At 40.3% G+C, this 23,830-nt stretch overlaps 1 protein-coding gene across 1 annotated transcript in view; it reads left to right on the top strand.

Moving 5' to 3' along the window:
• Positions 1–23,830, top strand: part of OCA2 (OCA2 melanosomal transmembrane protein) — a 340,000-nt gene that overhangs the window by 56,116 nt on the left and 260,054 nt on the right. Inside the window, exon 2 of the mRNA XM_007063202.4 lies at positions 124–417. Coding sequence (XP_007063264.1) covers positions 146–417 — 272 coding nt within the window. The 5' untranslated portion in view covers positions 124–145. The remainder of the gene's footprint in view (positions 1–123; positions 418–23,830) is intronic.

Below are 23,830 nucleotides of genomic sequence, written 5' to 3'. Positions count from 1 at the left end.
TGAATATCAACAGACACGTGCACACACACACAGACACACACACACGTGTACGTGTGCATGGGGGTAAATATAAAATATGTGTATTCAGTATGGTCCTAATAGATTTGTTTTCACTCTTTTCAGGATAGAAAACCAGTAAAAAGGTATGTACTTGGATAGCAAAGATGATGGAGCAATCTCTAGAAATCTAGAGATGGAGCTGACTCAGACATCCTCTCCACACCATGTCAACTTGCCTGGAAAGGTGGCTGCTGACCCAGTTGCCAGCAACTTCAACGAGCTGCGGCTGTTAAAGGAATTTCATGGAATGGTGTCTGTTCAGGGACAGCCACAAAAACCCTATCAAAATGGAGCAATAGGGCAGGATTGCTGTGTTCCCCTTGGGAAAGATTTCAGCCCACTCGCCATGCAGGGGAGGTAAGGGCAGGAACAAACTGAATCAGTTTCTTTTATTGAAAGTTGTTTTTATTCCCTTACAATGTCGATAAAATATATTTTATTTAACATCTTTCTATAACGTATGGAGTGAAAAGCTTAGTAGGAATTTATAGCAGTCGTAATTGCCTAGAGATGGTGACTGGCTCAGCAGGTTCCTGGACTAACATCCGCTTTTACAGCTGCTCTGCATCGATTTTGCTATGTTTTACAAATCTGAGACCTGGGTTCTCTTCACCACTCTGTGTGTTTTGTGATGGGTTTGTTTAACCGACAGAGAGAAAACATCTTTGTTTTGATAAAATGACACACAAATTAGCAAACTGCTTCACAAGTCTACATCAAGGCAATAAGCTGCATCACTGCTGAGGAGGGCTATAGACATAAAAAGACACTAATAATGCAGTCTTGGGAATAAGCACAACATAATACCATACATGATCATTTAGGATCTGATTACTTGAGGTCATTAGCACCTGCTAGGAGATGTTCTCTGCACTCTCACTGCAGCCAGTGTGGCAGTATCAGGCCCCCAATGTGTGCAATTCTATTTTTATGTTTAAAGTGGGGACTCCAAAATATTGCAAATGGATGTATAAACTTTCCACCCCCATTTTCATTTTGCTAAAGAGTTTTTTGATTCTGGAAGGTAGCACTCTCTGAGCAGCTGAGACCCAATTATCAAGTAGAAAAATCCAACCTGAAATAAATAGAATAAGCACCCCAGTGAGAGTGGGGGTGGAAATGAAAGACATTTAGAACTGCTGTCAAGAAACTTCAGTGGTTCTGAGGATTCTTGATGTCTCTTAAATAAATCTATGTAAGGCTAGTAGGGACCATGGTGCTAATCTAGCCTGGCATTCTTCTTAACACAAGCCACAGAATTTTAGGGTTTCATTTAGATTTTGAGCATTTTTTAAAAATGTTTTTGCAGAAAATTTCAAAACAAAATAACTTTTGAACTGAAAAAAGTTTCATTTTGAAACTGTTGAAGTGAAACATTTAGACTTCTTTGGAACTCTTTTGCTTTTTTGACATGAATAATTCAGTGAAACTGACACGAATCCATGAAATGTTTAGGTGTGACCAAATAAACACTTTGGGGGGAAAAAAAGTGCTCTACAGTGATATAAAGATATGCTCTTACTTGAAGAACTGATTTTTTTCCTATTCTGTTTCCTGTTTGTTGGGCCTTTATGTGCCTGTGGGAAAGAAGCTGAGTTAGGGATTTACCATGTGATACAGCATGGCCAGAGGGCAGCAGGAGAGTGTTAGAAGGGAGCCTTATTCCCTGTAGAGGGAAGAAAATTTGCTACAAATTAATTAAGGCACCTGAAGCCAGTCACATGATAAAACCCCCCTGCTTCAATCAAACAAGAGGAGGAGTTGAAGCAGAGTGGTTTGGTGTTGGAGCAGAGAGCAGTTTGGAGGGAAGCAGAGGGGAGTTTGGAGAAGTGCTGCGGTGGGCTAAGAAGACCAAGACCCTAGGTAAAGGGACACCTGGTTTGTGCAGAGGGAGGGCAGGAAGCCCCACAAGCTGAAGGGCAGGAGAGGGAAGTAGCCCAGGGGAAGGAACCGCTAGTTCTAGTGGTTTACTGCTATCCCTCGGGCCCCTGGGCTGGAGTAGAGGGCGGGCCCGGGTCCCTCCCTCTCCACCCCCCTCCTCTAGGAGACTAGTGGGGCAGTTAATACCCCAGTTCAGGGGCAAGAAACGGTGCCCTGAACTGCGCCCCCTTCTCTCCCCCCCCCCAAGAAGAGAAAGCACGAGACACATCATAGTAGTGCCGGCAATTTGCCACAATGATCATTTGTCCAAAATAGCTTTCAGAGGGAAATGTGGAAATCTTTAACAATTGAAAAGAATTACAATAACAAAACAACAACAATGACAACAACAATAATAATAAATTAATAAAAATCAACTCATACTCCTTTTATATTTTTCTTTTGAGTATTTATACAAAATCCCAAGGGGTTTGGGAACAAAGTCAATTAATGTAAAAACTCCTTAATTTTGAGTGCAGCAGGAATTATTATTGGGCTGATGGAAGTCAAGATGTGCTTTTTCAGAAATATGATGACAGTAAGTGAAGTGTGAGAAAACGGGCTGCGGTGTCTCGGGGAACCAAAAACAGCTCCTTTTGAAAGTCTTGTATGTTTCAGTATTGAATAGTGCTGGTAAATACAGTGCTGACATGCAGAGACTGCACGGTTAATAAACATGGTATTTTGAAGTTGAAAACAACAGAAGATAGAGACATTAGAGATTAAAAAGATGTATTAGATCACTGAGTCCACCTTTCTGCAAATGCAATCCACGTCTTGTGGTAACAACCATTTTCAGGTTAAGTAAAATGTAGTTACTGTGAGTGTTTTTGAGATCAATGTGCAATTACCGTGTCATCACCGTATCATATTAGAGAATTATGTACTCCTAACTTTTTATAATAAAGTATTATGTGCTGGAAAAGGGTCTGCTTGAAATTCTCAGCTGTTCTAGCCCTCTCTTCCCCCACACCCCAACACAATTTCAGATTTCTACATGCAAATGCCTTTGACATCATAAACGAATCTTGCAGCATTTTTATCTCCCACATTTTTTATTATGCATTTTATCCAGTCTTCTGATAGCAAAAATCTACATTGAACAAGTGATGATTTCAGGTGAAATATTTGCAATAACAGAACATTCAGGCTTGGATCTTGCAATCACTTACACTTGTGCTTAACTTTCCTCCTCTGAGTAGTTCCATTGAAATCAATGGGACTACTCCTCATGTTAAAATTAAACACATGAGTAAGTCTTTGCGGGGTCAGGGCCCCAACCTATATGTCCGTGCAATTCCAGAGTAATGAAAATGTCACTTCTGATGTTTAGTGTGATGCTTACAGATGAAGAGTACTACTGATTAAAAAAGGTGAGGAAACAAACAAACAAAAACTGTCTTAGTCGCAGGAAAGAATCCATTAATTTGACATGTCTGTGCAATTTGTTTTAATGTATCTATTTAAGTTAAATTGGTTAATTATCTTTCAAGGATAATAATCTCAAGGTGTCTAATTTTTCAAATGTATGCCGAAGCAAGCTGTTTCATGAAGCTATTTAAAAGGATTGAGGATTTACTTCAGTCAATAAAAGAAACTTTAAGAAATTGTTCTTAAATTAACTGGCCAATTTTATTTTTGGGAGGTGGATGTCAATGAGACATCCTTTGCATTTGCCCTTCATTGCTGTAGCGTGCTGAGGCGCCGACTTTCAAATGTGCCGGGTGTGCTCCGCCCCAGGTCCTGCCCTCCCACCCCGCCTCTTCCCACCCCGTTCTGCATGCCCTGCACTTGCTCCTTCCCCGCCCCCCCAGCACCTCCTGCAAGCTGTGGAACAACTGATCGCGGAGGGCAGGAGGTGCTGTGGAGGGGGAGGGAGAGGCACTGATTGGTGGGGCCGCTGGCAGGCGGGAGGTGCTGTGGGGAGGTGGAGGAGCTGATGGGGGGATGCTGGTGGGTGCTCAGCACCCACCATTATTTTTACCTGGGTGCTCCAGGGCTGGAGTCAGTGCCTATGGTAGTGTGTACATACCATGGAGGGTGTTTTGCCTCCAGTTCAGGTACTTCAGGCTCATGCTTGTTCAAGGGTTTGAGGCCAGTTGTTAAGTCTTCATTAGATTTGTCCTTTTAGCCTGAGCTGCCATTTTACCTATCAAATCCTCTAACTACAGCTTTCACTCTGATGTCCCATCTGGCTCTATTGCTTCCCTCTTCCTCTTCCTAACCTCGTTTAACCTACAGCCCTGGATCAACCATGCTGGTGGCTCCTGCAACCTTTGCTAAGCACTGCTCCCACTTGGATCTCTCATTCAATATGTTCTCCTTTCTGATCACCACCTTATTTCCTCCAGTATCGGTCACGTGCCCCCTGGCTGCACAACTGGGTCTTTTAGAACTCCAATTTATCAACCATTTTTGACTATTTTTTTTTTTGCAACTCTCAGCACCCTTCTTTCCTTTCTTTTTCATGCCAGCACAGGTGACACCTTCATCATCTCTCTCTCCATCTCCACCCTTAACTCCTTCCTTCCTCTCTCTTGCTGCTCTACCCACATCCCCAGTTCTGGGTCAGACCTCTCACATGCTTCCTGTGTTGCTTAGTGTTTCTGGAGAAAATCCAGTGACCACACAGTTTTCCTCTGTTCTCTCCTCTATTGAGGGGGAGAAAGAAAGGGAGGCAGAGCACAGAGTTTCTTGCCCAGCAGCTCTTCAGTGTTAAAATCGGCTCATGTGATACCTACGTGTCTGTCTCCCTGACATGGAGGACTGTGAATGTGTTGGCATCAACTTCTGTTGATACTCCCTCCCATGTTGATAGGAATGAGGAATTGATGTTAGTGTTGGTGCCTCTGTTGGTACCCATGGGCTATTTTTGTTGCCGTCTTGTTGGTGGACCCTAGCATGGCAACTTTCCTTATTACTCCTCTTCAGAGTTTGGCACCAGAGCCTCTTCTGGGAAAGGCTAAATCTTGATTCCTGAAACCTTGGTCTCAGTTTTGCTACCACTGGTAATGGAGCTCAGAATCCATGCCAGAGATCTCCACCAAAGTCTCGGTAGTTTTGTCAATTCTCTTTCAGGACAAAAGAGATGTAGAAAGGACTTGAAGGCCGGGGACCCGATCCTCAGCTGGTATCAGTCAGTTAGCCTCATTGACTTCAGTGAAGTTACACTGACTTACAGGAACTGAGGATCTGACTCCTGACATTAAGAAGAGCCAGGTTTTTTCCTTCTAGTAACAAAATGGGAACCCTGTGCTGACCCAGTTCATTTAACTTACACTTTCTCCTAATATCCTGCACAGAAACCATCTCCTTTCTGAGCTTTGCATTCTTAAATAACCCATCATCCACAAGTTGGCATAAGAAACAGACCTCATGATGCATTTCTGGTTCTATTGCAACTAGTTCCATTTTCCCCTTTCTCCATCTACCCATATTCCTCCAAAGTCATGATGATTGTGGTAAAAGGTGGTCACGATCGAAAGGTCAGGATATGATGTCAGTAGCATCTACAGTTATATTCTACAGGATTTAAAAAAAATTAGGGATATAAAATGCTCCAGCTCATAAACCAACTACTAACTGAAAGGGTTAGGAGGAAATTTCCATTATGGGCAATTTCATAATTTTGTACTTCTGGGTTTCTTATATATTTCTCTGAAGTATCTGGTATCTTCTACTTTCAGAAGCAGTGTACTGGACTTCATTAAATTGAACAGAGCTCTGATCTGATATAATGTTTCTTATGTTCTTAAGAGTTGTGGGTCGTCTCTCTGATTCAACAGTTATCACACATACTTTGGTTGTAATATGTAGTGCTGTTGAAATTTAAATGTACTGTAAACATATGACTCTGCTTTGAAGATACTCTACTAATATACATGAATATGTTAAAAGCATAGTCATTTTAGTTCTTCGAGTTGCACTGGACCTATAGAAACAATTTCTGTACCAGAATTCTGCTCTCATATATTCAGGCACATCTCCTATTGGAGTCAAGTTGCAAGCGCATGTCTGAAGTCAGCGTTTAGCCTTCAGTTACATGACATCACAAAAAATAAATGATGTAAAGTCTAGAGGCCAGGTTCGCTGACTGATATACTCTGACTGCTTTGCACTGCTTCAGTGATGTGAAGCAGCCATAAATTCATCTTATTAAGTGGTTTCAGAGTAGCAGCCGTGTTAGTCTATATTCGCAAAAAGAAAAGGAGTACTAGTGGTACCTTAGTCTGTAAGGTGCCACTAGAACTCCTTTTCTTATTAAGTGGTGAATCTAGCCCGGTGTGTTGGAACTACTGTCCAGGCTGCCATTGGTGGATGGCACTACAGTCACGACAAGTTCCTTTCCAGGTGCCTCTGCTGAGTACCAGTTGTCACCTCTGGCCATAAGAAGAGGCATCTCAATAGCAGGAATGGCAGATTAGGCTACCTTCACAGGAAAAGGGCTAAAGACTTGCTGTTTTTGTACATAAAGCTGAAATTCTCCTTTACATATCTCAACTTGGGAGGCAGAAGAGGAGGCCTACAGCTGTGGGCTTATTAGGCCCCAAAGGCCAAATCTGAATTAATCAGAAAGAAGACATAGACGGAATTGTACTAGGCATGTCTCTTCGCTTTGAGATGTCATTCAGACCTGAGTCTGAAACGCTCAGGGCATTTTGGGGGTGGGAATATAAAAGAGAAAGAAAGAAACCTGATTACAAGCCATTTCTTCACATAGCACTTTGGGCCCTTTTCTCCTGCTTTGGATGTAATGGCTGGCCAAACCTCCCTTTGGCTATCCTGGTAATTACATAATCTTTTTTAAGGCAAGTCAGAAATTGGCCATTTTCGAGTAGAAATCCTACATTTCTGAAGGGACCATTCTGATCTGTCATGTCAGTTGCCTACCTATTGGAACAGAAACCAAGACAGTCAGAATGATTTATTTAGAAGTTTGTTGTTAATCCATTCTGTTATGGCCTGGGAATTGTAGAAGCCTTCAGAAATCTGGTGTGCGTACATGGTGCAGAGTACTAATGGGATTTGATTCCCAGGTGGGCCCTTTAGATGCTACTGCAATACAGAGAATTAATAGTAACTTAAAAAGTTTTAAATGAAATCCAAAATCATGATTTAGTTTAACACAGTTTATTCTGAGTGTATTAAATATTCTCTTAAGCATTTGTTATAAATGTGGATGTATTCAGAGATTATACAGTTTGTTTTCATTCATAAAAGATACAATGTGAACCCCTGGAATAAATATACACTCTCTGTTGGTTATTTAACCAATACTAGCTAATATTTATGTGTTTTACTTGCTGGTTTAAAGCATCATCCACATAACCGTGGTCCAATGTAGTCCAAACTTGAACATGCTGCAATAGCCATTTATTTGATAAAGCTTTGGAGGAGGGTTGAGAGTTTGCTTGTGGAAAGAGAGATCAGTGGGGTCCAAAAGGCTTTTCCCTTGCTTTCATTTATTGGCTGGCTGAGAGTTATTTTTTTTCCTGCCTATGATTGTTTGTGTAATCTGTGTGATCATCACTATATGATTGGAAGTCTAGTAGTTGCATAAATGTGTTAGGGCACCTGGAACTTTTTGTGTAGACACTCTTTATTCCTTACATCTATAAATAAATATATGCTATATACTGGAGTTACCAGATTCATTTAAATGTGTGAAATATTTGTAACAGTACCTGAAGGCTTTAGAAACGCTCCTAGATTTTCTTGAAACAGGGATCATGGACTCTTTGAGTGAAGCTGAACCCAGTACCTGGGCTTATTTTTGTTTTTTCCAACAAAATTTTCACGACTGTTGTGACTGAGACCGTTATTTCCTATTTCTGATACGGTAGTAACAGTGTAAGGCTCCCATTGTGCGAACAGGAGTTGAAGATAATCCGTATCCTGAGGACCACCTAGTTAAAACTAGATGCGACACGTGGGAGTGACAGTCAGAAGGAATGGTGTTGGAGGAACGGGGGAAACAGGAATAAAGGTATTATCTACATAGGCCATATAAATAAATTAATATTAGGGCTGTCAAGCGATTTAAAAAAATTAATCGTGATTAATTGCATGATTAAGCACACTGTTAAACAATAATAGAATACCATTTATTTAAATATTTATGGCTGTTTTCTACATGTTCAAATATATTGATTTCAGTTACAACACAGAATACAAAGTGTACAGTGCTCACTTTATATTTATATTTGATTACCATTATTTGCACTGAAAAACCCAAAATAGTATTTTTGAATTCACCTAATACAAGTACTGTAGTGCAATCTCTTTATCATGAAAGTTGAACTTACAAATGTAGAATTATGTACAAAAAAACTGCATTCAAAAATAAAACAATGAAAAATTTTAGAATCTGCAAGTCCATTCAGTCTTACTTCTTGTCCAGCCAATTGCTCAGACAAACAAGTTTGTTTACATTTGCAGGAGATAATGCTGCCTGCTACTTGTTTACAATATCACCTGAAAGTGAAAACAGGCAATTGTCATGGTACTATTGTAGCTGGCATGGCAAGATATTTGTGTCAGATGCGCTGATGATTCATATGTTCCTTCATGCTTCAACCACCCTTCCAGAGGACATGTGTCCATGCTGATGACGGGTTCTAATCAATAATGATCCAAAGCAGTATGGACCGACGCATGTTCATTTTAATGATCTGAGTCAGATGCCACCAGCAGAAGGTTGATTTTCTTTTTTGGTACTTTGGGTTCTGTAGTTTCCGCATTGGAGTGTTGCTCTTTTAAGACTTCTGAAAGCATGCTCCACACCTCGTCCCTCTCAAATTTTGGAAGGCACTTTAGATTCTTAAAACTTGGGTCGAGTGCTGTAGCTATCTTTAGAAAGCTCACACTGGTACCTTCTTTGCTTTTTGTGATATCTGTAGTGAAAGTGTTCTTAAAACGGCAACATGTTCAACATCATCCAAGACTGCTATAACATGAAATATATGGCAGAAAGCAGGTAAAACAGAGCAGGGGACATACAATTCTCCCCCAAAGAGTTCAGTCACAAATGTAATTAATGCATTATTTATTTAATGAGCATCATCAGCACGGAAGCATGTCCTCTGGAATGGTGGCCGAAGCATGAATGTTGGGCATTCATGAATGGGCATATGAATGTTTAGCATATCGGGCACATAAATACTCTGCAATGCTGGCTACAAAAGTGCTATGCAAATGTCTGTTCTCACTTTCTGATGACACTGTAAATAAGAAGCCAGCAGCACTATCTCCTGTAAATGTAAACAAAGTTGTTTGTCCTAGCGATTGGCTGAACAAGAAGTAGGACTGAGTGGACTTGTTGGCTCTGAAGTTTTACATTGTTTTGTTTTTGAGTGGAGTTATGTAACAAAGTCTACATTTGTAAGTTGCACTTTCATGACAAAGAGAGTGCACTACAGTACTTGTATGAGGTGAATTGAAAACTATTATTTCTTTTGTTTATCATTTTTACAGTGCAAATATTTGTAATAAAAATAATATACACTTTGATTTCAATTACAACACAGAATACAATATATATGAAAATATAGAAAAACATCCAAAATATTTAATATATTTTAATTGGTATTGTTTAACAGTGTGATTAAAACTGTGATTAATCGTGATTGATGTTTTTAATCATGATAAATTTTTTTGAGTTAATCGTGTGAGTTAACTGCGATTAGTCGACAGCCCTAATTAATATCAGAAGTTCCTATTGCCCATCTACCCTGTTATAAGTTGCCAGTTTCCCACTGGCATCACAGTATATTTTGAAGAGGTATTTGAAGAAGTGCAGGAAAGTGACTTTATGGATTAATTCAGGGAGAGCCCACGGCATTTTGGGTTCATTTGAATTACAGCTGAGCAAACAGCAGAGAATTTATTTGATGAATTTAGTACCTTTATTTGTTAATGAAATATCCAAAAACAGATCTGAATTTTTATAAATTTCTTTGTTGTTTGAAATCTTCAATGAATGATTTATTTGAACATATTTCATTATTGCTTGTGCATTGTTTATCAGAACTATTGTTCTGATCTTTTATTCTGCTTATAATTTATTGTTCACAATAGATCACATTATTGCTTCTGTTCCCTGACTTGCTGAGGAAAACCCATAATGACCTTTTAAAGACATAAACATAGCCACACTTCCAGAGAATCCATTTTCTGATGAGACATTTTTGCAAATAAAATGTCACTACTGTGAATGTTTGTGCATAGTGAATAAGAGAGGCTACAAATACTCTCAAAGTGAATTTAGGGCTTTTATTCAAATGAATATTTACAAATTCTTTTTTTCCACTGTCAAGGTTTAGTTTGAACCCAAAATTCAAAGCTAAATTCAGAGCAGTTTTGAACCTACAAGGATCAAAACTGAAACATTATTTTACATGAATGCCTGAGAAATGGTAGAAAATGGCTGAGTTTTGCACACTGCTACTGTTTTCCTAATTGTTGTCAATGTTGTTGTTTTGAGATCTTCTTAGTTAGGCTTCCAAGGCCAATTATGGAAAGATGCCAGTGACATCTGAGCTTCAATCTGCTTTGGGGTATGACAGCTATTTCATCATGTAAACCTTTTTTTAAGTGTAGGAAGCTTTTAATGTTGACAACATTTTTTTACATTATAAGGTCAAAGACTTACTCCAACCAGGCAATCAAACTTCTAAAAGAAATAAAGTGTATGCAGGCAATTACAGCTGATAAATAAGCCATTTCTTGGATTTACATTAGCCAATTTAGATGAATAGATTCCAAAGCCAGAAGGGACCACTGTGATCATCTACTCTGGCCTCCTGTCTAACAGAGGCCATAGAACTTCCCCAAAATAATTCCTAGAGCATGTCTTCTAGAAAAACATCCAATCTTGATTTAAAGATTGCTGGTGATGGAGAATCCACCATGAACCTTAGTAAATTGGTCCAGTGATTTAATTACCTTCACTATTAAAAATTTACATCTTATTTTCAGTCTGAATTTATCTAGCTTCGGCTTCCAGCCAGTGGACCTTATTATACCTTTGTCTGCTAGACTGAAGACCCCATTACCAAATATTTGTTCCCCTCGTGTAGATACTTATAAACTCTGATCAAGTCATTTTCTTTTTGTTAAGTGAAATAGATTAAGTTCATTGAGTCTATCACTATATGGCATGTTTTTTAATCCTTTGATCATTCTGGTGGCTCTTCTCTCAACCCTCTCCAATTTATCAGCTTTCTGATAATTGTGGGCACTAGAACTGGACACCATATTCCAGCAGCTGTTGCAATAGTGCCAAAACCAGAGGTAAAATAAACTCTCTCCTTCTACTCAAGAGTCCCCTGTTTATGCATCCAAGGATGAATTAGACATTTTGGCCACAAAGTTGCACTTGCAGCTGTTGAGTATCCACATGGCACCCAAATCTTTTTCAGAGTCACAGCTTCTCCGGATAGAGTCCCCCCATCCTCTATGTATGGCCTACATTCTTTGTTCCTAGATGTATATTGTTTGCTTGCGCCGAGGTTACTAAGCAATCCAGATCGCTCTGTTTCAGTGACCTGACCTGTCTTCTTCATTATTTATCACTCCCCCAGTCTTTGTGTTATCTTCAAACTTTATCAGTGATTATTTTATATTTTCTTACAGGTCATTGATAAAAATGTTAAATAGCGTAAGACCAAGAAATGACCCCTGTGGGACTCCACAAGAAACATACCCATTCAATGATGTTTCCCTGTTTATAATTACATTTGGAGACATATCGGTTAGTCAGTTTTTAATCCATTTAATGTGTGCTATGTTAATTTTGTTTCAATCTAGTTTTTTTAATCAATGTCTGTTTTGTGGTACCAAGTCAAATGGTACTTACAGAAGTCTAAGTATCTTACATCAACACTATTACCTTTATCAGCCAAACTTGATGTAATCTCATAAAAAATCAAGTTAGTTTGACAGGATCTATTTTCCATAAACTCATGTTGATTGGTATTTATTATTTAATTTGTTATTAATTGATTCCCATATCTGCTGCTCCACTATCTTGCCTGGGATTGATGTCAGACTGATAGGCCTATAACTCTCTGGCATCCTGTTTAAATATTGGAACATCATTAGTTTTCTTCCAGTATTCTGGAACTTCTCCGGTTTTCCAAAACTTATTGAGAATCAACATTAATGTCCAGTGTGCTCTGCAGCCAGATTTTTAAAAACTCTTGGATGCAAATTATCTGGAACTGCTGATTTAAAAAAAAGTCTAACTTTAATAGCTGCTCTTTGACATCCTCCCAGGATACTAGTGGAATGGAAAGAGTGTTATTGTATGATATGACTACGTCTATTTCTGCCTAAATACAAAACAAAAATATTTATTGAACACTTCTGCCTTTTATACATTAGTATTGGTAATTCTACCATTTCTGTCTAGTAATGGATCAATACCATTGTTAGGATTATTTTTGTTCCTTTTATATTTAAGAAACGCCTTCTTATTGACCTTAACTCTGCTGGCCATAGATTTCTCTTTGTTTCCCTTTGCTTCCTTTATCAGTATTCTACAATTCATAGCTTCTGATTCATATTCATTACTAATAACTTCCTCTTTCTTCCATTTTTTATAGCTTTCTTCACTTCCTCTCCAAACGAGGTTGATTTTTTTTAACCACTATAACCTTCTTCTTTGATTGTGAGTTTCTGGGCATCTAGTAAAATGTTCTTAAACAATTCCCAATTATCATTCACATTTTTCTGATTAAAGTCTTCCTTCCAGCTGATATGGCTCTTTTTTTTCCCCCGCGTTGTGAAATTGGTGCTTGTAAATCACCAAGTACATATATCAGTAGTTTGGATTTTATTTTGTTTGTACATTATAAATGAGATCAAGTCATGATCTCTTGTACCTAAGCTACCATTACTTTTTAGTTCTGTGATCAGTTCCTCTTTATCTGTCAAGATGGTATCTAATATAGAATTCCCTCTGTGTTGGATGCAACATTTTTTGCATTAGGAAATTGTCATCTATTATATTGAGAAATTCCAAGATGTTTTATTTCTGGCAGCATGAGCCCTCCAGCATGTGTCATTCAAATTGAAGTCCCCCATGTCCACAAAGCTTATTTTCCAACACATTATAGATAGGTGTTTAGGATGGTGCTCATTCTTTTCCCTAGTGTGATTTGATAGTCTGTAACAGACACCAACTAACACTCCATCTTGTGCTTTACCTGTTAGGACATTGATCCATAAACATTCAGGATAATTTTTTCTGAGTTATCCGTGACACAGAAATAGGAAATGCCATTTTTGACATAGAGTGCCACACCCCTTCCCCTTTTGCTTACTGAATCCTTCCTAAATAGGTTATAACCATTGATTTTAACAATCCAATCATGCAAACCATCCCACAAGGTTTCAGTTATACCAACTAGATTGAATTTATGCTCATAAATGAGCAATTCCAGTTCCTCTTGTTTGTTACCTAGGTTCCTAACATTGGTGTATAGGCAATTCAAGAATTTCTTTTCTTCATGTCCTTTGGTTCCTTGATTAATTTTATTCTTAACATCTCGATTTTGTGCTAAATCTGTGCTCATATCTTCCCTTTTTTTTACACCTCCACTTTTGTTATTAGTTTAATGCCCTCCTGAGTACTCTAGTCAGCCTGTCCCTGAGGAAATTTGTTCCTCTTCTACAGATGTGAAGTCTATCCAAATTATACAGCCATCTCTCCTCACAGAAAATGGACCAATGCTCCACACAACTAAAACTCTCCTCCGCTTACCTACCAAGACATTCACTTCTAGAATCTTCTGCCTTCTGTCATCCTTAGCTCATGGGATAGATTGCTTGGACATTCTTCAGCACACTTCTGAGTTCCCTAAAGTCATCTATTATCTGTAATATACCTTGTGACCCAGTGTCATAAGCAGCAGTCTGAACCATCTCCAGTGGATCCTTGCCCATCAACTTTAGAAGCCTATGCAGTCTCAGAGTGATGTCTTGTGCCTTAGATCCAGGGAGACAGCACACTGTCCTGTTGTCTGCCTGTCCCTTGCAGACTGTTCTCTCAATTATTTGTAGTATTGAATCCCCAAAAAGGATTGTCTGTCTTCCTCAGGTGGTTGGAGGTCTCTTTGTGGGCAAGCTTAGTTTTCTTACAGGTTGGGCCAAGCTGCCATCCGCAAATTGTGTCCTGTACAGCTCTCCATTCCCTTGGACTAGCTGGATCTTGAAAGATATCTTCCAGAGTTTCCATTTTCAGGACCTGGTATTGATTGGATACTTCTAGCTGTACGGAATTCCTCCTGGTCCTCTCCTCTCTGGTGGCCACAGCCTGCCCTTGTGTCTCCAGCTGTGTAGAATGGTGTCCTCTTGCCTCTGCTAGTTACGAACTGCTAAACCTCCTTTCTGACTACCTCTGTGTCAGACTCCTTGTTGGCCAACTTGGGGAGTTGCTGTTGGTCCCAGGCAAAGCGTACGGCCATTGCCCCACCTGGGCACTAATTTCCCACATGGCAACATTTTATTGCTAGAACTGTTTTACCCCTTGTTCCCTGATGTTACCAATGCCCATCTAGAGCACTCCTGGGATAATGGGTTTGAGTGGTGATGCTAACGTTCTGAGTGGTATATGGGAATAGAAGTCTGGAATAATAGCCAGTCAAAATGATTTCAGTTACTAGACAGCAAGTCATTCACCCCCAGCTTTCACCTCACGTAGGTGTGCAAGGGCTCAAATGCACTGGAATCAATGAGGCTTTTCTGAGGGAGAGCAGCATAAGGGAAACCAGCACAGGACATCACACAATGCAAAAGAGAACATGGTGGGTGTGGGGAGGGGTTAAGAGGAACTGAGGGGGCAGGACTGCCGCCTGTGTAAATCTACCTGTGAAAATCCCCTCATTGGTGTGGGGAAAGTGTGCCTCGATGGCTTACTGCACAGAAGGTTGTGGGGTGGTTCCCAGTGCTGCTCCATGGCCTGGGGAGGGGAGTATAGAGTCTTCAAACCTTGATGGACTTACCGAGCAGTACAGCCTATTAACTCAGGTGGGGTGTGGCAAAGAGGATTTAGCCCCAAATTTCTGTCATGTTTGAATTGTAAGCATGGAAATTAGTGATGGAAAAGTATTGTTAGGTCTGCTATGATTTTGCACCCACTTTGCACAAACATAAATAACTGCACTGTGCAAGGCAGTGGAAAATCAGGCCCAGATCAGCACCTCAGTTGTGGGGGTATGCCTGTCATTTATTTTGGGTCCTCAAAACCTGATGGTCTTATTCAATTCTCTGCTGTGGCTGGATATGCAGGTAGAAGTGGTTTCCAGGAGAGCTTTTCATCATTTGCTCTTTGGCAAGAGGGCTGTGAACTCCCAGTGAACTGTTTCTGATACAGAGCTTGCCACAGCTGGTCACTGCCAGGCTGGATTATTATAACACCTTCTATGCTTTAAGACCATCTGGAGATGGCAGCTAGTGCAGAAGGCAGCTGTCTATTTACTGAGTTTTATTTCCCACAGGTTGCACAGTACACCTATGGTCTGTTGCCTGCACTAGCTATCATTTGATTTCCTCTGGTGTTTAAAATGAGTGTGACATTGGTGATACACTCTATTGACTATTTATATTCTTGTAGCACCTATGCTTACCCAGTTGTGAACCAGGACCCCATTGTGCTAGACCAAAAAAATGGTCCCTGACATACCTAGATTGTAAGTTCTTTGTAAGACAAGAGACAACAGATGGATACAGACAAGCAGACTGGGAATACGTGGAAATGAGACTAAATTGGTCAACATACTGAGTGAGACCACTGCTCTCTCTCCAGCAGCCACAGTATAGAAACAGCTCTTTACCCATAAGCGCCTTACCTGGTGATTGCCTAGTTGCTATTGAATCTCTGCAGAATAAGATTGGGAATTACCCTGACTGGGCAATCTAGGTAGATGTCTGAGTGTTAGCTCTGCTAGTGCACTAAAATATTAGTGTGGCTGTGGTGGCCTGGGCAGTGGCCTGACTACGTACCTAGGATCTGGATGGGGATATATTTGGGTGGCTAGCCTGAGCTGCCACCATGGCCATACTGCTATTTTTAGCATGCTAAATTGAGCAGAACCAGTATGTGTACATCTACCTGAGCTGGGAATTACACCTCCCAGTTACAGTGCAGAGAAAATGTTCCTGTTAGGCTTCCTGGTGGTTGGCCCTTGACATTTTCCAGACACATGGACCCACAACCCTGAATTGGCCATTTTGCAACTCCCTGCTGCCTGCTACCTCTCCTCCTCCTCCAGCTATTAAGTATTATTATGAACTCATGTTGTATTTTCTCTTACTTTATCCCTTTCTCATTCCTGAGGAGATGGCACATGTTCGTAGTACTGCAGACGCCAGAGAGAAAGAGAATAGACTTGTCAAGGTGGAAGATAAACAGTGCAGGGACTAGGGATTTTGCAGGTAGGTCAATGTTTAGAGATGTAAAAGGAGATGTGACAGGTTTTAGTTGTGGCCTGGTTGTGGTGGGGAAGGAGGAGAGGAAGTAGCTGAAGATGACCCTAAGGGTTAGAGGATTGCATAACTGGAGGCATGGAGGTGCTGCCAAGAGTAGTTGAGAAAGAAGCTAGTGAGGGGACCTGGAAGGAAATATTAGATTTTAATCTTGGGCTATGTTATTTCTGAGATCGCGTGAGGGTGAGATTCTCAGTTGGTGTTAGTGTAGCATAGTGTAGCGTTGATTTAGGTGAGTGTAGATGTAAAAGAGGAGAGAGCCCAGGATCAAATATAGGGAATTCCCGTGTAAGCAGGGAAGTGAGGTAGAGGAGGATCGGCTGAAAGGGACACAGAAGGGAGGGTTAGAGAGGTAGGAGGAGAACCAGGAGAGGATGGACCTTGAAAGTTGAGTGAGGACCGAATAGCTAGAAAGAGAGAGTGATCAACAGTGTGAAAGGATGAGCATAGACCCTGGCATTTGTCTAGGAAGAGGCTGCAGGAGACTCTGAGAGCAGCTGCAGAGCAGTGAAGTGGGCAGAAACCATACTGATGTGGATCCAGGAGTGAATTAGTGGAAAGCGAGCTAATGCAACAATTGTAAACAGCCTTCTCAATGGGTCAGATCCTCAGCCAGTGTAAAATGGCATAACTCCCTTCAAACTGGAATAGGCAGGAGAGCAAGAGGTCAGCACCATTAGAAGTGAGTACCTCCTGTCCTTAAAAGTAGTTTGTAGGAATTGATGGCCCTCTGTTCCTCAGTGGAGGTGTTCTGCACCTTGCCATATTGACTCCTTTCTGCTTTTCAGTGGATTCTTTTTCCAAATCCCAGCGGAAATGAAGAGCAGGTTATGAACAGCATTGGGGAACTTCACCTTTCTCAAAACCAGCAGATATGTGTGGGTGTATAAAGAAAGATATCTTTCATATCTCCCCTTTTTAACTGTCAGGCAGTTATAAGCAGATATTCTAGCAGACAGCTCTCTTGAAAGAGACATCCGTTCCAACATGCAATCATTGAACACTAAAATGTCACTTCCCCTGGGCCTAGTAAAATGTCAGATCTCACTGCAAATGGGTGTGCACCCTCACATTAGGTGCACTGAAAATCATTCTGTAGCTAGTAAATTTCTTAGCATAACAAAAGTTCCCAGAATAACAATTATGTTTTTAAGGATTGATGGGTATGCAATCCATGTTAAACTGAACATAGCAGTTGAAGAATAGACAGGTGCAGATGAAATTAGCCGACACATTTAAAAAAAATAGTCACTATGAACTGTGATTTTTCTGTTGTTTTTTTTTAACACTACGACTCATAAGGAGTTCAAGTGATTTATTCTCTGAAATGCAGCTAAAGCGGCTGAATGAGGCACTGAAATGCTTACTGCCAGTGCCCAAGCGAGCGGTTCTCTGTTTAGCATGTACTAATGGGCTTGCATGGGCAACTTGGAATCAATTATGCAGATGGGTCAACAGTGGCCATGTGGAACCTGATCCACAGTAGCCCATGAATCAATCAGTGACCATAGTGTGAATGGGGGCCAGTCTTGTCAGAGTCAGAAGTGGGGTGGGTGGGTTCTGGTTTCATTAGTTTGATCACTATTCCTTTGCACACATCTTCTACACTCTGTATTTCTGCCAAGTGAAGTACAGCGATTTTCCTTCTGATGCACAGACCTGTTAAGATGAAGTAGTTTATGTAAACAATAATTCCCAATAGGTCCAATCTGTGGTTTGTTACTGATAGGTATCAACTAGTTCATCTTCCCAAGAGTGAAATAGGGAGAGTTATTGCTAATGTAAATAGTTACGGTAGCTCGCAGTTTAGAGAGATGTGGCAAAAGAAGCTGACTTGTCCGTGGTTTTAACGTAATTCAAAAACAGCTGGGAGAGGCTGATGGTTTCACTAGTGGTTAATGAGCTATTCCCTCTCCCTCCCCGAGTAGTATGAATAGAAAGCAGGGTCCATCTGGCATACCATTCGTAGTGTCATTGTTATTTCTGGGATGCTGTAGTATGAAATGAAGCTCTGGTGCTGTTTTTGCATGGAAGTCTTTATGTAACACACCCATACTGACAATTTGACTGAATTTGTGTGTGTGGTGAGGCATTAAATTTGTCTTTGGAGTAGGAACTGTTATGCAGTAGATAAGCCTACTGTAGGATATGTAAGCCAGAATGAATATGCTTGCCTGCATATTGTAAATCAACGTTTTACAACTACTACTCCGCCCACTATTGTACTTTTATATAATGTGATTTTTTTCCCCCTGCTACTTTTTTAAAAAAGAAGCAGCCTCAGATATACCCGACTTTAATCTCTAGGAATGAGTGATAGGAGCAACTTTACCTCCTCAGTCATGCCAGTGACATGTGAGCTTCAATCCTCTTTGGGATTTATTGACAGCTGTTTCATCATGTAAACCTCTTAGAGTGAAAAGCATGAACCGGATTTTAATAAATATGTCTGATAAAACGAATGGTAAATCCAAAGGAAAAATGAAAATGGAAAAGTTTCTATTGTCTGGTGAACTGTTTTTAAATGTAGAATATATAAGGTATGCTTCAATATTACAGAAAATATACAATTTTACTCAGATGTAGAAGTCCAGAGTACTGCTAATAAGTGTTTTTTTTAAAACTCCTTAGTATACAGAAAACTTAGACTGTTCAGAATTGATTTCCATTTACTTACTGAATGTAGCATAGGTGCTTTTCAGCTCTGATCAATAAGACAAGTATTCTGTGTAAAAGTAACACAATGTGATTTATGCATTTAGAACATAGGAACATGTTCTAACAGCATCTTCATCTCATGTCTACTTGGCATATAGAAAAATGCAGTCTTTGTGCCCCAGTGCAAGGTAGCTGGAGTTATAGTGAAGGATAGCATTTTCACAGTGAAATTCTTAAAATCAGCTTGTTGGGAACTACTACTTTGATCACAGGTTAAATAGCAACACACACGCAGAAAGTTGCCTTTACAAATCTGTTCATAGTTGTATACCGGTATTGAAGAGGATTATAAATTCAGAAATATTCTTTCTAATCTGTTTAGTTAGAAGACAGACTATCCAGGATTTCGTACAGAAAGAAGTGTGGCTAGTTTTCACATTACATACATAAACACAATATAGATTACATTTTTTTTTTGAAGCAAATAGCCAAGACTATTTCTAACTCTGAAATACTAGGACCAGATCCTTAGCTAGTGTAAAATAGAGTAGCTCCATTGAAGTCAAGCAGAGGAAGACCATGGAGCTTCCTTCACCACCAAGGTCCACGTCACCTTCCTTACCTCTCAAAGTAAAATTGATTCAAGCTGTAACCCTCAGAAGAATCCTTTTCAAAAGTTTACAGGTCTGTGAAGATAGGGGCTGAACCTCAAGTGACAAGCAATTGAATCAACTGACTGCACACATTATTACTGTATTATAAAAATGTATTGAGTGTGGTCTTTTCTGAAAGCTAATTACACACTGGTGATTAATATCATTATGAAATGTGTGTATTAACACTACCTGAGGAAATAGGGATATTTAATTATATTATGCTTTAAAGTCTGTGGCCAAACAGGGAGAAACAGGTTCCCTCCCAGACAGGAGAGAAGGCAACTATTTACCTGTCTCCAATGAGATTAGACAAGGTATGACCAAAAACAATGGAAGCCCCATTTTACATACAAATCAGCAAAGGAATGGGAAGCCCACAGGAAGGGAAGAATAGCATGAGGTCATTCTGCCTCTTTAAACAAAGTCATTGAACTTTGGAAGATATAAGCAAGGACAGATGCCACCTTTGACCTCCATCACTAGACATCCACTAGGGAACAGAGCTCTTAGAAGTTGAGAAGGATGAGTCCTTCAAATCTCTAGAAACTGAATTCTCTAGAAATCTCTAGGAACTGAATATAGGTGACAAACCATCTTGAACAAAGCCTGTTTCTTGCTAAATTAAGTGTAAGACTCTTAGATGTGTGTGTTCAATTCTATTGGCTTGTAACTCTTTTAACTTTATTCCTTTTACTTGACAACACTTACTCTATCTGCTTTTGTTAATAAGCTTGTTTTACTATTAATGTAAAGCAACTCTGCTGTGTTTAAACGGAAGGGTGTATTTTCCCCAGTTAAGTTAATAAGTTGTGATGTATTTTTGTGTCTCTAGACAGAGGAACAAATGAACCATATTATTTCTCTGAGCTGCCCAGGAGAGGGCTGGGTATGGTACAGAACATGGTTTTGGGAAAATTCAGGACTGGGAGTGTGTTGGGGGTACCTTGATAGTTGTAACAAGGCTGATGGAAGCCACTGTGGGGCTGTAGACAGGTTTCTGGGGTTAGAGCTGCTGAACCAAGGCTAGCTGCGTAGCACAAACATGCTCAGGGTGTGACCTGCATGCTTGTTGCTGACTGTGAACATCCCAGGCTGGGAGCTACAGTAGCAAGGAATTGTGAAGCTCTCAGGGTTACAGGGAAAGAGGTGACGCAAACCCACAGTGGTCTGAATTGCACCCCAGTTCCTGTGACAACCACTCCTTCATTAACAGCAGCAAGGCTCACAATGAGCCCAATTCTTTCCCCATAGAAATTAGCATCTTTTGCCATTGATTTCAATGGAAGCAGGATCAAGCCCTATATAAATAAATGAATAACAACTAAGAATGGGATTTGCAAAAGCTCCTAAGGAAGTGAGGCGCACAAGTCAGTGGGATTTGTACTTCTAACTATCTGATGCTTTAGAAAATCTCATCCTAAATTAACAGTCCTTTAGTTTTGTTACTTAGTTTAGTGCTTTTCTGTTGTTGCATAACCTGGTCTTTCAACACTTGGCAATAATACTCATTCATTTAATGTGGATAAGAACATGTTTTTTTCTCTTGCCTGTGATTTTGCTAATGCTCTCAGGGGGTGAGGGGCAGCAATTCTTGTAGATTTAGTACCTTCACTGGTCTTACTTGACGGCCTTATTAGATATGTATCTTAAAATAATAAAAATGAAAATTTTTTGTTTGGATATGCCTTCCATTTTATTTATGGGTCTCTGTTTCTCCTAGTTACCTTTTCTTTATTTTAAACCAGTTTTTTCTATATTTCATAATCTATTCTATTTAAATGCTCAGATGCTGGTATTTTGCTATTCTCTAGGACCCCAGTCCTGCAAGCTATATATGGGAGGGGGGGCGCGGGGGGGGGGGAGAGAATAGCCTCATGAGTAGAGCACTCATGTAAGGTACCTGGGTTCAAATGTCTGAATGGGTTCTGGGATCTCCAAATCAGTCACTTGAACTCAGGTCTCCCACATCCCAGATGAGTGCCATAACCACTGGGCTATAGTCTGTCTTGCTCTATGGGCCAATGAATATTTAATTATTGATACAAGTGGAACAGCTCCAACAGGAGAGATTGAGAGATACCCACCACAGAATAGCCAATGTACTCAACTGTGATGTGGGAGGCCTGGGTTTAAGTCCTTGCTCTGGCTGATTTGGGAAACCCAGAATCTGATTAGGCAGAGCAGGGATTTGACCCCAGGTCTCAGAAAACAATTTCCTGCCCAACTCTATTTGGCAGTCCACTGTTGTTGTTCATCTCTGGACTAGTTTGAACTGATTGTTTTATGCGCTCGATCTGTGAGGGATATGCTTTGCTGCTAAACAATGGTCTTATTTGTGCTCTGTTTTCAAAAGGCAATATGAAATACATATTATACTCCTTTCTGAGGTGGTGTTGACTTAAGATCATTGAACCTTTGATGCTTAGGAGTTTACAACCAGGTAACTGTGTAACTGATTCAACACATACTAAGGGTCCAGTCTTTTGATACAATGCCTGTTTAAAATGCTTTCAAAACACTATGAAATGCTGAATTTCTTATAGACTAACTAGGTTGTTCAGGCACTGTATCTCCTAGAAAGTTTTTCTTCTTTTTCTTTTTAAATATAAAATTATTGTATGGTATTTGTTCTTGTGAAATATATATTCCACTAAACCACTCTGTCCAAGGTATTACTGTACCTAAATGTGCCTCTTTCATTATGGGCCCAATAGAAGAGATTTTTAGTACTAATTCTGCTTCTTCTCAACATAACCCCAATCTGCAGGCTGCTGTAATGTATTGCAGTGTGAGAATCTGCTGCTCCGTTCAGTGTCTTTCTATTCTTTGTGCAGCAGGCTGGAACCTTCTGCCACATTAGTAGAATAAAATTATAAAGATGCTTGCACTGTCATACGTTTCTGCAGATCTCTTGTCACAGAATCCCTTGCTTAGTCAGCAGCAAACCTCTGACATTTTTAACTGTGGCACGTCTCACTTGGTCTCCCTGCTGCTGCATGGGCAGGTCAGCAGATGTTTCCTGGATAGGCCTTGTTTAACTAAACTACTATGTACAGAAGTTTTGTCTTATTGTAACACTGGTGGGGCAGGGGTAATGTCTTTTCTCATGTGTATGTACGTTGCACAGCTGAACAGGGCTCTGATCTCAATTGGGGCTTCTTGGCACTACTACAGTACAATCTCCTTGTCGTGAAAGTGCAACTTACAAATGTAGATTTTTTTTTTTTGGTTACATAACTGCACTCAAAACCAAAACAGTGTAAAACTTCAGAGCCTACAGGTCCACTCAGTCCTACTTCTTGTTCAGCCAATTGCTCAGACAAACAAGTTTGCTTACATTTGCAGGAGATAATGCTGCCCACTTCTTTTTTACCATGTCGCCTGAAAGTGAAAACAGGCTTTCTCGTGGCACTGTTGTAGCCGGCATCACAAGATATTTACATGCCAGATGTGCTAAAGATTCATGTTTCCCTTCAGGCTTCAACCACCCAGAGAACATGCATCTGTGCTCCTGATGGGTTCTGCCTGATAACAATCCAAAGCAGTGCGTACTGATACATGTTCATTTTCATTAACTGAGTCAGATGCCACCGGCAGAAGGTTGATTTTCTTTTTTGGTGGTTCGGGTTCTGTAGTTTCCGCATCAGAGTGTTGCTGTTTTAAGCAGGCCTTTGGAGCGGAGCCTGTGGAGCAGCTCTGGAGCAGTGGAGCTGCAGGTTTTTGCCTGGAGCTGGAGCGGAGCCGGAGCACAGCTCCAAAGCCCTGCTTTTAAGACTTCTGAAAGCATGCTCCACACCTTGTCCCTCTCAGATTTTGGAAGGCACTTCAGATTCTTAAACTTTCGGTCGAGTGCTGTAGCTATCTTTAGAAATTTCACACTGGTACCTCCTTTGCGTTTTATGAAATCTGCAGTGAAAGTGTTCTTAAAATGAACAACATGTGCTGGGTCATCATCCGAGACTGCTGTAACATGAAATCTATGGCAGAATGAGAGTAAAACAGAGCAGGGAACATACAATTCTCCCCCCAAGGAGTTCAGTCACAAATTT

This window comes from Chelonia mydas, chromosome 1 (assembly GCF_015237465.2).
Source record: "Chelonia mydas isolate rCheMyd1 chromosome 1, rCheMyd1.pri.v2, whole genome shotgun sequence".
NCBI lineage: Eukaryota > Metazoa > Chordata > Testudines > Cheloniidae > Chelonia > Chelonia mydas.
Note: the sequence above shows the minus strand (reverse complement) of the source record. Positions and strands in the feature narration are given on the sequence as shown.